The sequence below is a fragment of the Manacus vitellinus genome, unplaced genomic scaffold, assembly GCF_001715985.3.
Source record: "Manacus vitellinus isolate BGI_N305 unplaced genomic scaffold, ASM171598v3 scaffold_22_pilon, whole genome shotgun sequence".
NCBI lineage: Eukaryota > Metazoa > Chordata > Aves > Passeriformes > Pipridae > Manacus > Manacus vitellinus.
The window spans coordinates 217,323-230,709 of NW_021939632.1; the positions used below are offsets into that span (position 1 = coordinate 217,323).

Genomic DNA, 13,387 nt, shown 5'->3' on the forward strand with positions numbered 1-13,387 from the left:
AGGCTTCAATAAGAAAAAAATCCAAATTGTTCATCTGATTGAGATTATTTATCAAAAAATTGTCTAGACACAAGTATGGGGCTTTCATATAGCTTATATTGCAAGTTATAGCATCTGCAAAAGTGGAACTGGAAAATTATATTGGAGCTGAATTATAGCTTCATTTTCAAATAGGGTACATGCTATAATATTTTTCATACTGTCCACAAAATAAATATTTGAGTCAAATATTCAGTTCACTTTGATTTATGTCTAAAGTAAACAAAATGTGCACTGAAACAGTGACTGCGCTGCTAAGAAGTTATTTTTCCGTCTGGATTCAGGAAAGATTATTCTGGGCTTCGATTACATTGGGATACGTAGTTACATGTTCACTAATTCATTTGTGCTGCTTGTGTATCCTCAGACCCTTTTGTCTTCCACTCAAATAATCTCTGAAAAGTGCATGGTATGAATCCCAAAGTGGCTTTAATCTAGATTTTTACATCACTGTGATTTCTATGTACTTGGGATAACTTAGGGAGCAAAATGAAAGTGGACTCCACAAACTGACTCATTTTACAAATGTTTTCGACATTGAAAAGCTAACCTTTTAATAATTTTTCGTTTAGGAATATATGGACTCCAACAAATACATAGAGCATTTAGTGACTCAGCTGGAAGAACAACGCTGGAATTTATGGAGGCAAGTAACATGCACACACACATTTATTTATGTTGCTATTTTGGAAAAAATACTGCATTTCATAGTTTTCATTTTTGAGTTAAAATAAATGATTGGGTATTCAACTTCTCTATTTTTTAATTCCTTGCAGACCAGCAAATCTTATTTAATGAAATAAGTAGGGCATCACACACAAGTTGAATCTTGCCTTTGATAATCAGGGCAGTTACATACATGCACAGGTTTCTTCATGTTAAAGTTTCTAAGCAATCGATGCTAACTCTACTTCAGATTCTTTTAAATGGACTGAATTTAATAAATTGTCTTATATTCTTGAATATAAGTGTTTTCACTGAATGACACACAAACTACAGCCCAAACATCAGCACAGCGGCATGAGCAACTGGGAGTCTTGAAACTAAAATAAACACAGGTTTACAATTTTGCAGTGCTCTTGATAGTCCAGATTTTCTATTTCTTCTCTGTTCACTTTTCTATTTCTTCTCTGTTCACGTTGCACAGAGTTCTCTCTGGTTCAAGTAAAGCAGAGGGCACTCAGGTTCAAGCAAACTCACATGCTAGTGGGTTTTTCCATGCTGCCTACAGCAAATAACTTCACAAGCACTTCTGAAGATCTCTAACTCTGCGACCCTCTGTAAGTTGGTTGTAAGACCTTAAAACCTCTGTGCGTTCCTCTGGTTTTGTGCTTGTCATCTACTCACAGATGGAGGTCCTCAGCTCTTGCAAAAGGGTCCTCCCTTCATTCCAGACGTAGTTTCCTCTTTACAACGGGAATTTTATTGATAAAAGCTAACAAAGAAATTACCTAATCTTCAGGAGCCTCAGAAGTCTCACAACCTTAATGAGTTAATTATATCTTGATAATTTTTGAATTAATTCTTCCAGACTTTCTATTTGTATAGAATTGTTATTATCATAGCTGGTCTAAAAAGCTCTGCACAACGGCAGTGTTTGCTTGTACCTTGTATTTTGAAGTATTTAGCACCTATTTATTAACTACTCACTATCTCATGTTTTTTCTAGTTATGAGCTTAACTCCTATCTAAGTTAACATTTAATACAGTGGAAATGGAATAATACCAGTGATGAAACACTTTCAACATTCACAGCAGTTTTTTTCAAATGCAATATTTAACTTGTTTTTTTCTAAAGAACATATGAGCAGTGACAATCTTTTTAAATACATAGTCAAATATAAAGTAATCTTTGGGGAATAATTTAATCTTCATACTGAAGCCTATTTCACCTTAGTTTTGATCAAGGGAGAAATAATGGTCTGTTTGATTTTTCAGCTGAATGCCTCTCATGTACAAAAAAATCTTAACTTTGCACATGCCAGTACTAGTTGATATGCACCTCACAAACCTCTTGACCTATGTGAAATAAAGTAGCATTACGGCATTTACAGCATACAGCATTATAATATGGACTAAGTCTCATTTATATGCGGAACTCAGAAAGTTTGTGCTTAATTCCTGCCTTTTTTTTAAAAAGTAGTCAAAGTACTTGGCACAAAAACCCCCAAGTTTTCATTTAAGATTACAGAGACTAGTTTTATAAGAATGAAGGTGATAACATTATATGCAGATGACACCACTGGGTTAAATATAAATGAATAATAAAAATTTAAAACATTAAAAAGTCTTTGAAAAGTAGCAGGGGTAGTGACTTCACTTTATTATGAACACATTCAGATGTGTTCTGAAAATTCAGTGGTTTTGGAAAACTCAAAGCAGTAATCTATTTTTAATATTAATTTATTTTCATTCTTTTTGTGGGGTGTTGGCATAAAAAGTTAAGACCTGTAATGAGCATTACAAGAAAAACCCTTCTGGTTTTGCCGGTCCGCTTTGAACACTTTATTTCTCTCTTTTAAATCTCTAAGAAGTTTCATGGCAAGGATTATGCTAATAGCTGGCACTACACAGGGGCAGTGCTCGGCTGTCTATAGCCAGACAGATGTCCTAATAAATCAGCATAGCCGTCTTCTCAGACTTCATTATGCTCTTGATTTGTGACTACCATGATTTTAACCCAGTGGGTCACTGGGTGCTGAACCTGACATTGACCAATAACCCCCACTTTACTCCAGGCGAGCTCATAAAAACGACAGACACAAATTGTGATCGTTTAGCTCCTTCAGCATTACTTACAGCCGGGACAGATTTATAGGGGCCAGGGTAAGACAGAGGAGACTAAAGCCGATGTCATGGTGTGCATATCAATTTTACATTTCCCTTACATTTCCACAAGTACAATGGGACCCAAAAAGACATGTGGGGGCCAAAATTTCTTTTCGTTTTAGGGGATGACTGTTTATACACGGCATTAGCATCTGCTGTGAAACATTTATTGCTGTAATTGCTGTCCCAGGAGAACTGACTATGGTTAGGTCACGTTTTATAGCTTTCTACTAAAACAGACCTCTAGACCAGCTTCAGATGTTTCGTCCTTAAAACCTTGACAATGAGTGAAGGCACCTCACTAGTTTGTGAAGATGCAGACTTCATTAACATAGCTTTTCTTGTAGTGAACATTTCACAGTAGTTATTTTCACATGAAGAATGATGAAAATGATGGCATATTTGACTCGTCAGTGGTTCCCCCTTTCTCATGTTTAAACAAAATACATTTATCCAATGTGAGACAAATTTGACCTGTCGGTGTAAATCACCAACATTTATCACTGGAAGTGATGCACAATAGCGGCTGTGTATCCCCATGTATCAGTTTGAAAAAAAAAAAAGATTATTTTAGATTTCTCTGCCCTATCTCATCTGGAAATAACTTTAAACAGGACAGAATTGGGTCAGGGGTGGGGGATCCCCTTGCAGTGTTCTTTCTTACACACCCATTTAATGTTTGAACTCAGCTAATGGGTATTAATATGTATAATTTTTATGGTAGAATCACATGGACAATCAACATGAAAAGCAAAAATTTGTTCTTGTGATCTTTGCTAATTGACCTTGACAGTAGATAATAATTTTTAAGTCTTGATGCATAGATCAGTGGCAGCAATTACTAAGCCTCTTGACAGAAGAAAGAAGTCATATTTCAGCATAGCATGCTTGCCTGATGTAGCAGTTTGAGCTACATGCAGGGGTCAGACCCTGGTCTTAAGACCTTTCCAGGGAATTTTATTAGTAGTGCTACTAATAAATGCTGCCTTGGTGAAAACATGAGGATATGCTACATTTCAGACATGACCATCATATAATAAATGAATGAAGGCTCAACAGCACTTTCTTACCTTATTACAGTAATGTAAAACACAGAGGGGAGGGAGCAGAAATGTACATGTGAACTGCATGGCATTTCTCCAATGCTGTGTTTTCAAAGGAGTATGTAATTTGCTCTGCTTTCATCAGCAGTATTAGCATGCTTCTGTTCTCCTGTTTTTAATGCCTGTGTACTAAAGAGGTGCCAAGTATTAAACAGGTTGCTTTTGCTGTAATCATGAACTTCCATTGGGAGACCGTAATTGCTAACAAACAAAATAGCTTTGCAAGAATTCTTAATGGTGAGCACAGATTAAAATAACAACTGTGATTAGCTTTAAACTGCTTGACTAGAAAAAGACTAATCTTAAGGGAATAAGTTGCATGGCAAACAAATGAAAAACCCTATGTACGATATTACAGTAATGAAGGCTGAGAAAAAAACAAATGCTACCCCAGCTAAATAAGGTCATGCTCTGCACAAGTATCTTTTTCTTACCAGGGGCTTAGTTACTTGGCCCAAGGGGAATTAAGGTCTAAGCAGCCAGGTCTTGGGGCCAAAACCTCATTTTAACCCAGTCTTGAAGTTTCTCATAACAAAAGTTGCCTCTGGCCTATGATGCTAATGTGAGTAATAGACTGCATTTGAAATTAATAATCTCACAAAATTGTTTTTGTACTCTAAGATCAGTGGACAGAGATTGGTGTGGTATGGTCAGGTGTGGTAAGAGCATGAAGCTTCCTTCTACTTTGCTTCTTGATCCACCTGTCTAGTCACATCATCATGGTAATGGATAAAGCCAGGAAAAAGGTGGTTTTGTGCTATTAGCCACTAACACCTGTCTCTCATCTCTTTGTCAGTGTTTTGTTTTGCTGGGGTGGTGTTTTGTTGTGGTTTTTTTTCCCCTACATCTCCACAGCACTGCTGGATATATATGGTAAATTTGTAAAATCCATGAAAACATTGATGTATTTTTTTTAGTTTCCTTAGTATTTGTAGCTGGGGCTGACTGAGGAAGAGCAGAGGTGAGTTTGGCAATTAGGGGTCACTCAGTCACCACAGGTACTCAGATGCTTCCAACTAACATTGTAACATCATATATGTCTCTCTACAGCTGAGGCTTCTGATTTGTGACTTTAGGTGTGAAAAACCACAAAAAATGTAGATAACCAACTCCTGTAACAGAGCTCACAGTACTGCTTCAGATGAGCATTTCTACCAAGGATTAGTGTTTAAATATGCGCATGAAGATACCAATTAAAAATGTATCTGATTTTTGGCCAAATGTGCTTTTCTTTAGATGAGTGTAAATGTGGATGGTTCAGTGAGCAGTGCAGACGTAGTTACAGGCCACAAAAAGCACTGCCATTGTACTATCTGTGAATGAGAACTGCTCACTTCCCTTGGCTCCCCGGTACAATGCCCATCTTGCAGCACGTTGCTAAAGATACTTCTTCAGGACTAAACTTGGTTAGATTGACTAATAAATGTAGAGAAAAGCAAAGTTTTTACTGTTTGCCTTATAAATTGTATTTTTAATAGGATCATAGAAAACTAAGAGGGGATAGTTTAAAGATTACGAATGAACCTGATGGACTAAGTAAGTCCACTATAAATATTGATCATGTAACCAAGGGAAAAGGCTGGATAGCTGCTAGACCACTTGTTGCTGTTGCAGCAGAAGCAGTGCGTATTTGAGTATAATTTATCTCAATGTTGAAATCAAGACTGATCACTGTCTTTCAGACAAATATAGATGCCTCACAGAAGTTTGCACCTGTTCAAATTTTTTATTAGCTCCACTAATTAGTCATATAAAATAATTGTCCTCATCTGAATAAAGTTGATAGTAATTTTATGTGCAGCTCTTTACCTGGTCAGTAAGTAAATCTCTTTCAACAGTGAGTCACTTTAACTCTGACAGGGCATGTTTTTGTGGAGTATTTACTAAGCTGACTTAAAATTAAGCTCAATTCAATGTGCTGTGGTATATGAGAAATATGACCTAAAATGACTTTGGCATTATACATTCATAACAAGTATTAATTTTAGAGAACATGACTCTCAGCCTGTTTCCTTTAATTGGAAAAAACTCCCATTAACACTGCCCATCAGTGCTGCATGAGCCAGGAGTGAAGAGTCAAGCCTTAGTTATTAAAGTCATTACATAAAGGACTGGAAACCGTCTGAACAGAAAACAGTCTTGATACAAACTCTGTATCTGTGCTAAACTACCCAGATTTTAAAATTGCAAGCAAAAGATGGAAAAGCGGTCCTTAAAAAGTAACTTCATATGGCTGTGTTTATAAAATTAAATAAATTAACCAATGTTAAATTTTTAAATCTTAATAACATTCTGTAATTAATTAGGGATTGGGATATTTTTGCACAGATGCATGCTTGTCATAATAGCGAGACTGCTGGAGCCATGAATTGATTTGTTTCTCTTAAATTATAAAATAGAAGGCCTTGAGCAAAATATATTCTTTAGATATATTTGGTAGAATAAGGATCACAAATGTTCCCTACCAAGTTGAAAGGAAAAAAAACTCCAGCAGGGAAGTATGTGGAAGGTCTATTTGGCATATGGGTGTTTGTTAAAAGCAAAATGCATGAACAGCCCAGATAAATTAGATCCTCATTTGTATGCTGGGAAACGAAATGTATAATCCCGGCATGGTTCCGCGTTTGTTTTAGATTTTTTTATAAGAACAAATTCTTCTGTGTATGCAGATATACATATTACTGTAGTGGCTATTTAGGGTTAGGGGGAAAAAAATATGCTTTGAGGTGATTTTATCTGCAGCTAAGTGTAAGTGGCAGGTTTTTTGTCTGTGTCCCCTGCGGTGCAGGGAAGCTCAGGTAGCAGCACCAGGCACGCCATGGACGCGCTGCACAACTGCTGCGTCCCTGCGTGGGGCAACACGGGCTGACCCCAAAGTCTGGCCATGTGGGGAAACCTTGGGGCACCTGCTCATCTGAAACATCACGCTCCCCAGTTCTCAGATATGAAGCCAATTAACAGATCAACGTAACGATCTACAAGAAATGAATACGCAATTACCAAATGGTGTTCTGATTATCTACTCCTTTTTTAAAAATCAAACTTTTCCAAATGGAAACTGTCTGTAGCTTCTCTGTATTATTTGGTGCTGTTTAGTCTTCCACTAATGTCTTTGCACAGCCATGCTTATCCAAATTGAATCATATTTCACTCCTCAGATAATCCCAATTATTTTATTGGCATTATTCACAGAGCAATGAATAGTTTGTACAAGTAACAGTGACATTTCCCCAAAGTCTTCTCTAAAACTGACCAACTGTATCTTTACACAAAGGCCTGGTTCCTATTTGGCAGAGGAAAACCTATGGATTTACATCAAGGCAACAACTGAGAATTTGGGTTCTTATAAACACAGGATGTCAAAATGCATTATAGAAATGAGCAGTGCACAGATACAGGCTGTGAGATGCAGTTTTAGATGGGGTGGGTGGTTTACAGAAGAAGAAATGGAGAATTTATAAATTTGTTATTTTTAAGGAATGGTACCTCACTGATTGGTTTCACTAATGAAGTCTACAAACAGGGCAGTCCTGATGGCAGATGTATAAGAGGCCAGGGAGAAATTGTACATGAAGTCATGGGAGTTGGGTTAGCACCTTTCCCTGTGAATCAGTTTAACTCGTGAAAGAGAAGTTAAATAATCAAGTTCAGCATTTCTATTTCATTCTGTAATGGTCAACCTTTTTTTTCCCCCTAAATTACATTAAAGCCAGAGTTTTAAGACACCAAGTGAGAACAGGGACTCATTGTTCCACACAAAGTGAGAAATGGTTTTCATCTCCTCAGCCCCAAGGATGAAACAAGAAATAAGGTAATTCCTTTTTAATAGAGAAAAGTAAGTAATGGAGTTTATACAAGAGATCTGTATGTCAGCCAGAGTTTTGCTGTGTTCTCATGTCACAGCATGGGAATTGTGTATGGTCAGCCTGTTCACTCCAGTCTAAGGGATGAAGTTCCTGCATCACTGCTTGAATCTTTAAAAGGTTCTATGGCTTAAAATATGATTAGTGGCAATCTTATCCCATGTTCTGTGATGGAGTAATGTTTTCTTGTGTTTACAGTTCACAGCATGATGAGGTGTAGAAGAGGAGACCTTTCTTTGGAAGTGTCCTCTGCAACTCCTGTCCTTGGCCCTTGTCACTCCACAGTATGAAGTAAATGATCAATGGATGGGTAGTGGCACAGGAAGAAGGAGAGAAGGGCTCTGCCCTGTTCTCTCAAGGCAGTTTGTTTTTAAAGTACATTGATGTTGCTGTGCTGATGCAACAGTTTTTAACATAGAGAAAACCATGGATGTAGATCCTGTGTCATCTGGCTGGACCTTTTAAAGGAAAAATATTGCTAGAGTTGAAAGCAGGACACCTGTGCAACCAAAATATTGCTATGACATCACCTCTTCCTGCTATTTAATGTTAAACTTGCACTGATCCGTCCATCCACTGTCATCTTCCTGCTTTCTACTGCGACTGTCAGCACCTCTGTCCAGGCTTTGTGTTTGCTTGGCACCTAAAGATCCAAATCTAGTGGGGTGTATTTTTGCAGAAGTGGGTTTTAGATCTGTAGCTAGCCTTACCCAGGAGGCTCACCTCACCTCCTGCCTAGCTCCAATGCTGACTGTAATCAGGCTGGAAGAGCTGGGGGAGGTATTTCACAGCTTTCTCAAAGTTTCCCTTAATTCTGTAGGACTTGGCTGGCTTCCTGTTCACACGTGGTGCAGGAGATTCAAGGTGTGCTTCCTGTCAATTCTGCCTGCTATATGAAGCCATTTTTATTTTAACAAATTAAATTTTCCATTGCTTCACTTGTTAATGAAAGGACATAATTATGTTACAGAATCACACAATATTCTGAGTTGGAAAGGACCCACTAGGATCATCGGGTCCAACTCCTATATAGCAACCCAGATTTTGTGATATCACTCATTCACTTTTTTTTTTTTTAATCAGGAGTAAGTTCCAACATATTCTGCTGTAGGGAAAATATTGTGCCTTTATAGCATAAACCTGTATAAACATTATTGTAATGGATTCCACTAGAGACAAGGTTTCAAATATAAGGCAGCATTCATCACATATTAAAGACTTGAGCATATTTTTTTCCTACTTAAATCAGCACAGCTCAGAATTTTCAATCTCTTGCTTATGTAGATATTCCCCTGAGATTTTAAAAAATTAGTAAAAGCTTGCAAAATACAGGCCTTTTAGTTTTATTACCACCTGATTAGCTAAGCAAAATCTAGAAAGTATAAATTAAATAAGCAAAAAATAGAAAACCTAGATTGATCTCCAGTAAATGCTTAGCAGTAAGGATATGCCAGGTTTGCAGGATATTTAGCTTGCTTTAACTTTAAAGATGGCAGAGGGAGAAGCCTATCTGCTTCCATGTACTGCCCGAATTGACATGTGCTTGTACTGCCCAGTACTAAGGATGTTTGAAACTACCTCACAAATTATTCCCAGTTCAGTTCCTGATAATGCTAGAATAAATCTGCTACATTCCTAGTCCTCTACCAGGCAAGCTGTGAGCCTCCTAAGACCTTTTGAGAGAAACAAGTACATACGGCGTGATTCCTGCAAGGCTTCCTGTATTTTTATGGTCTTCCACTCTTCCCAGCTGAGGAAGAGAGATCAAATGCAAAGGAAGTACCTCTCTTCCTGCAGAGCCCTGGGAGAGACTGGTCCAGAAACATGCATCAGAGGTTGTAAGCACTCTCAATCCTTCTTCTCTTCTTCTCTAATAACACTGTTATAAATGTTTGAAAAAATGGCCAAATGTTGTCCTTCTCCCCAGGACAGTCAGGATTTCTTTTCACTTCTGTCCTGCAATGTAGAAATGTGAAGTGGCAGCACTTGACCCCATATTCAACCAATTCAAAAAATACTCAGAATTCCCATGAAGGAATTGTAAACTTCCATTGAGATCCACAGAGAACTTTCATAAAATCCTTTTTAGGCTGAACATACTCAGTATCACCAGGAGCTGACGGTAACACATCAGCACAAGGCAGCAGCCAGACTGCACATCCCCCCGTAAGTCCTGCTTACCTATCTGTCCTGGGAAATTCCAACATGGTTATTGGGGACCAGTTTGTTCTGGAACCTCTCCTCAAGTGATGGACTTTTTCTGCCAGCACAGGGCGCTCCATGAGTGTCCCTGTCAGCTACTATTGCACAGCTTTTTGTGCGGGAGCCTGGCCTGGCAGTTTTCCCGGACGTGCAGGCAATCGTCCCCATATTTGAATGGAAGTCTCCAAAAGGGCAGCGCTGCCTCAGGTCTCACTGAACAGTGCCCTGTGTCAGGCTGAAAGAGCAACTGTTTCTATAAATGACGTCAGTTCACGCGATTTCTACCCTACACATGTTTAACAGGGTTTTGGAAGCACCACCAGTGTTAAGTGCCAGCAACCTTTCGGTAGAATATCTGACAATCTAATATTACATCACCCATACACAGCTTTAGCCCTATGTAAGCAAATAAGTCACTATTAATAAAAGGAAAAGAAGTGAGTAAAACTTAACAACTGCATTTCTGGAGGTTTCTATCCACCCAGGTTTTTAAGTATGAAGTTTCTCTGTGAAGCAGAGACTGTCTTAAAGGTTACACGGTTATTTTTGCATCATTGATTACTGTGCAAATCAGTCACTTCCAACCTATCAACATGCCCGTTCTTTTCCAGGTCTCTCTCATTTGAAAGAGCTGCAAAATGCAACAGTGAGCAGCGGTACATCACCTCCATACACACATTATGCCAGTTGGGAATCAGAAGTCAGTATAGGAAGTATCTGACCCTTTAACAGTACTTTGGTATCTCTGAGAAAACTAAAAAAATCCCCAAAATTATGACATCTGTCCATGCCAGCTGTTAGGCTGTTTTATTTAAAACTATGGCTACCAGTAATGTATCAAGCTAGTGCTATCATCTACTTCATTTTAGTGTTTTGAAGTATGAGCACTGCATTTTTTGTATCACTCCAAAGCAATGGTAAGCCAAGTCATGAATTTTGTTTGAGGACTGGTGTATAATCTTGTAAATGTCTATGCTAGACAAAATTGTGCAAGCCTAGGGACAAGAAATAATTAATGATTTGGAACATGTACTTATTGCTGTGTATGAAACTGAGATACTATTAATCTTAAAGAGACACAGAAGAACAGTATCTCAGCTGTCAGATATAGTACAGCTCAATATGCATAAAAACACTTTCAAGTTGTAATTATAGCTTTAAGTTGTAGATAAATACTGGTTCTTTTTAATTCTAAATCACTTCAAGTTACAGAGTAGGAGACCAATTCTGTCACTCTTGATTCCAGCGGATGTAAGCTCAGGCCTGAAAATAATTAAAGAACTGGCAAATTTTTTTTCATTCCTTTAGTCCTGGTTAATTCAGCAGATTCAGTGAAACCATTCCATGATTTCACTAGGAATTCAGGAAAGGAGAATCATGGAAAGATAGATGTGGTCTTTAAATAAAAGCTTTCTATGCAATAATTTACAAACTGATAGAAAGACTTTTGACTGGACTAAGATAGTATTTTAAGTAGTACCACACCTCGGAAGGGACCATAATTGTGCCAGTGATTTTACTGCATCTTGAATACCAGTTGCAGTTCCGGTCCTCCACTTCAGAACAGGTGAAACAAAACTGGAGAAGTTCAGAGGAGGGCAGGAAAGGGTAATCAGAAGCACAAGACGGTTTTCATTTATGGAACAACTAGGACTCTTCAGGTCTGAAAAAGCAGTAACTTAGGCAGGGGAATGACAGAGCTAAAACGTGAGCAGCATGGAGAGGAGCTGATTGTCTGCTGCTTCTTTCAATGCAAGAAATACAGGCTACCAGATGAAAGTAACAGGCAGTACATTGAAAAACAAATGAAAGGAAGAGATTTTTCATGTAAACAAGGATCAGAGCATCTGCAACAGGATACCATAGATTTTAAAAGTGTCTGTAATCTCAGTTGGAGATTGGACAGTCATGGAAGAAAGCTAGTGGGATGTGCTAAACTTAGAGAGGGCAAGCTTGGGTCAGGAGATCCTTGAGCTCCCAGGTGGCCGGAGCCACTGGCAAAGTGATGTATCTTCTCCTGGATATTTGGGGTTTGCCACTCAAGAGAAATGAGACTGAGCTACACAGACCTTTTGGGCAGATCCAGTGCAGCCACTCGTATGTTAGCCAAGTCTTAAAAACTATTTAGCATTTGCAGTCTCAATCACTAATTAAAGGAATCTGAGTAAGCAGTTTAGGTTGTCTGTGGAAGCAACAGGCAATATAGTCTGACTATATTTTATTGGGATATTATTTTTTCCATTTAAGCAGAAAATTAACATATTTTAAACACAGTAGTTAAAACTTCTTGCAGAGTTGCTCAAGGTATTTCCTGGCACAACGAAGCAATTAAAACACATCAGCAGACATTATTTCAGTACTATAAGACTTGCAAAGGATCATGGTTTAAACGGTGAAACCCTGCTCAAATGGAGAGTAAGAATCCATTTGGAAACCCCAGATTTGACTGGATTTGGGAATGATGTCTTATCTGCCACTATGCCCAGTTCCTGTCTTATTGCAGCTTTCTGTCACAGAGTTTTGTTGTAAGAACACCCCTGTAGGATCTTACTGTGATTCACAGCATAGCACACGGAAGTAAACCCAAGAACTTTTTCTAGCCTGGGACTTTAGATCATCCCTCAGAAAACTGAGCGATTGGGTCTTATAAGGAGAGCAAGGTGCCTGTCTAAGCTAATTGTCCTGTAAAGGACCAATTTATAAGTTTGAAAGATTCAAGAAATTTTGGAGGTTCCCATTCTACACGGGAAAAAGGAATTGTCAATCTGGAAGAAAATCTGCATTAACAGACCTGGTTATGGGTTTATTCAAGACAACACTGCCATATATTTGGCTGCAAAGATTGTTCTCTGTAGTGACACAAGTTTAGGTTCCTTCTGGCACACACTGCATTGTCTTCAGCTGCAGCCAATCTGTTAAATAAAACCTGAGCATTATCCAAGGATTTACTCATTGAGAGTGTATCACTCCTCTGCTCAGAAACCTCCAAATTCAAAATCCAGAAAAACTTCTGCCACTTTCATTCTTGAAGCTTTACTTCTCCAGTAGTTCTTTCTCTGATTCACAAACACAGCTCTACCCCTTGATTCCTGTCTCAGCATCATACATGAGGATTTATGTTGCACCCTGCTTCCTGCAGTCTCTTTACTCCAGTGTACCCACTATGTCTCAATTGCATCATGTCAGGGTTTCTCACCTTGTTTTAAAGATCTGTCTCATGCTTTCTCTAGTTAAACCAGGAAATCCTTCCTGAATTCTTGCTCACTCTACACTTAGGTTCTCTTACACGTACCATGTCTACAAATAACCAGATCATGCGTAAGATCTCTTGTAACCAGGAAAAATTTTTTA

General features: G+C 38.3%; 1 protein-coding gene across 1 annotated transcript in view; it reads left to right on the forward strand.

The window, feature by feature from the left end:
* NCKAP5 (NCK associated protein 5) overlaps positions 1–13,387 on the forward strand; it is a 369,416-nt gene that overhangs the window by 121,081 nt on the left and 234,948 nt on the right. The window contains exon 3 of the mRNA XM_018072435.3: positions 612–689. Coding sequence (XP_017927924.1) covers positions 612–689 — 78 coding nt within the window. The remainder of the gene's footprint in view (positions 1–611; positions 690–13,387) is intronic.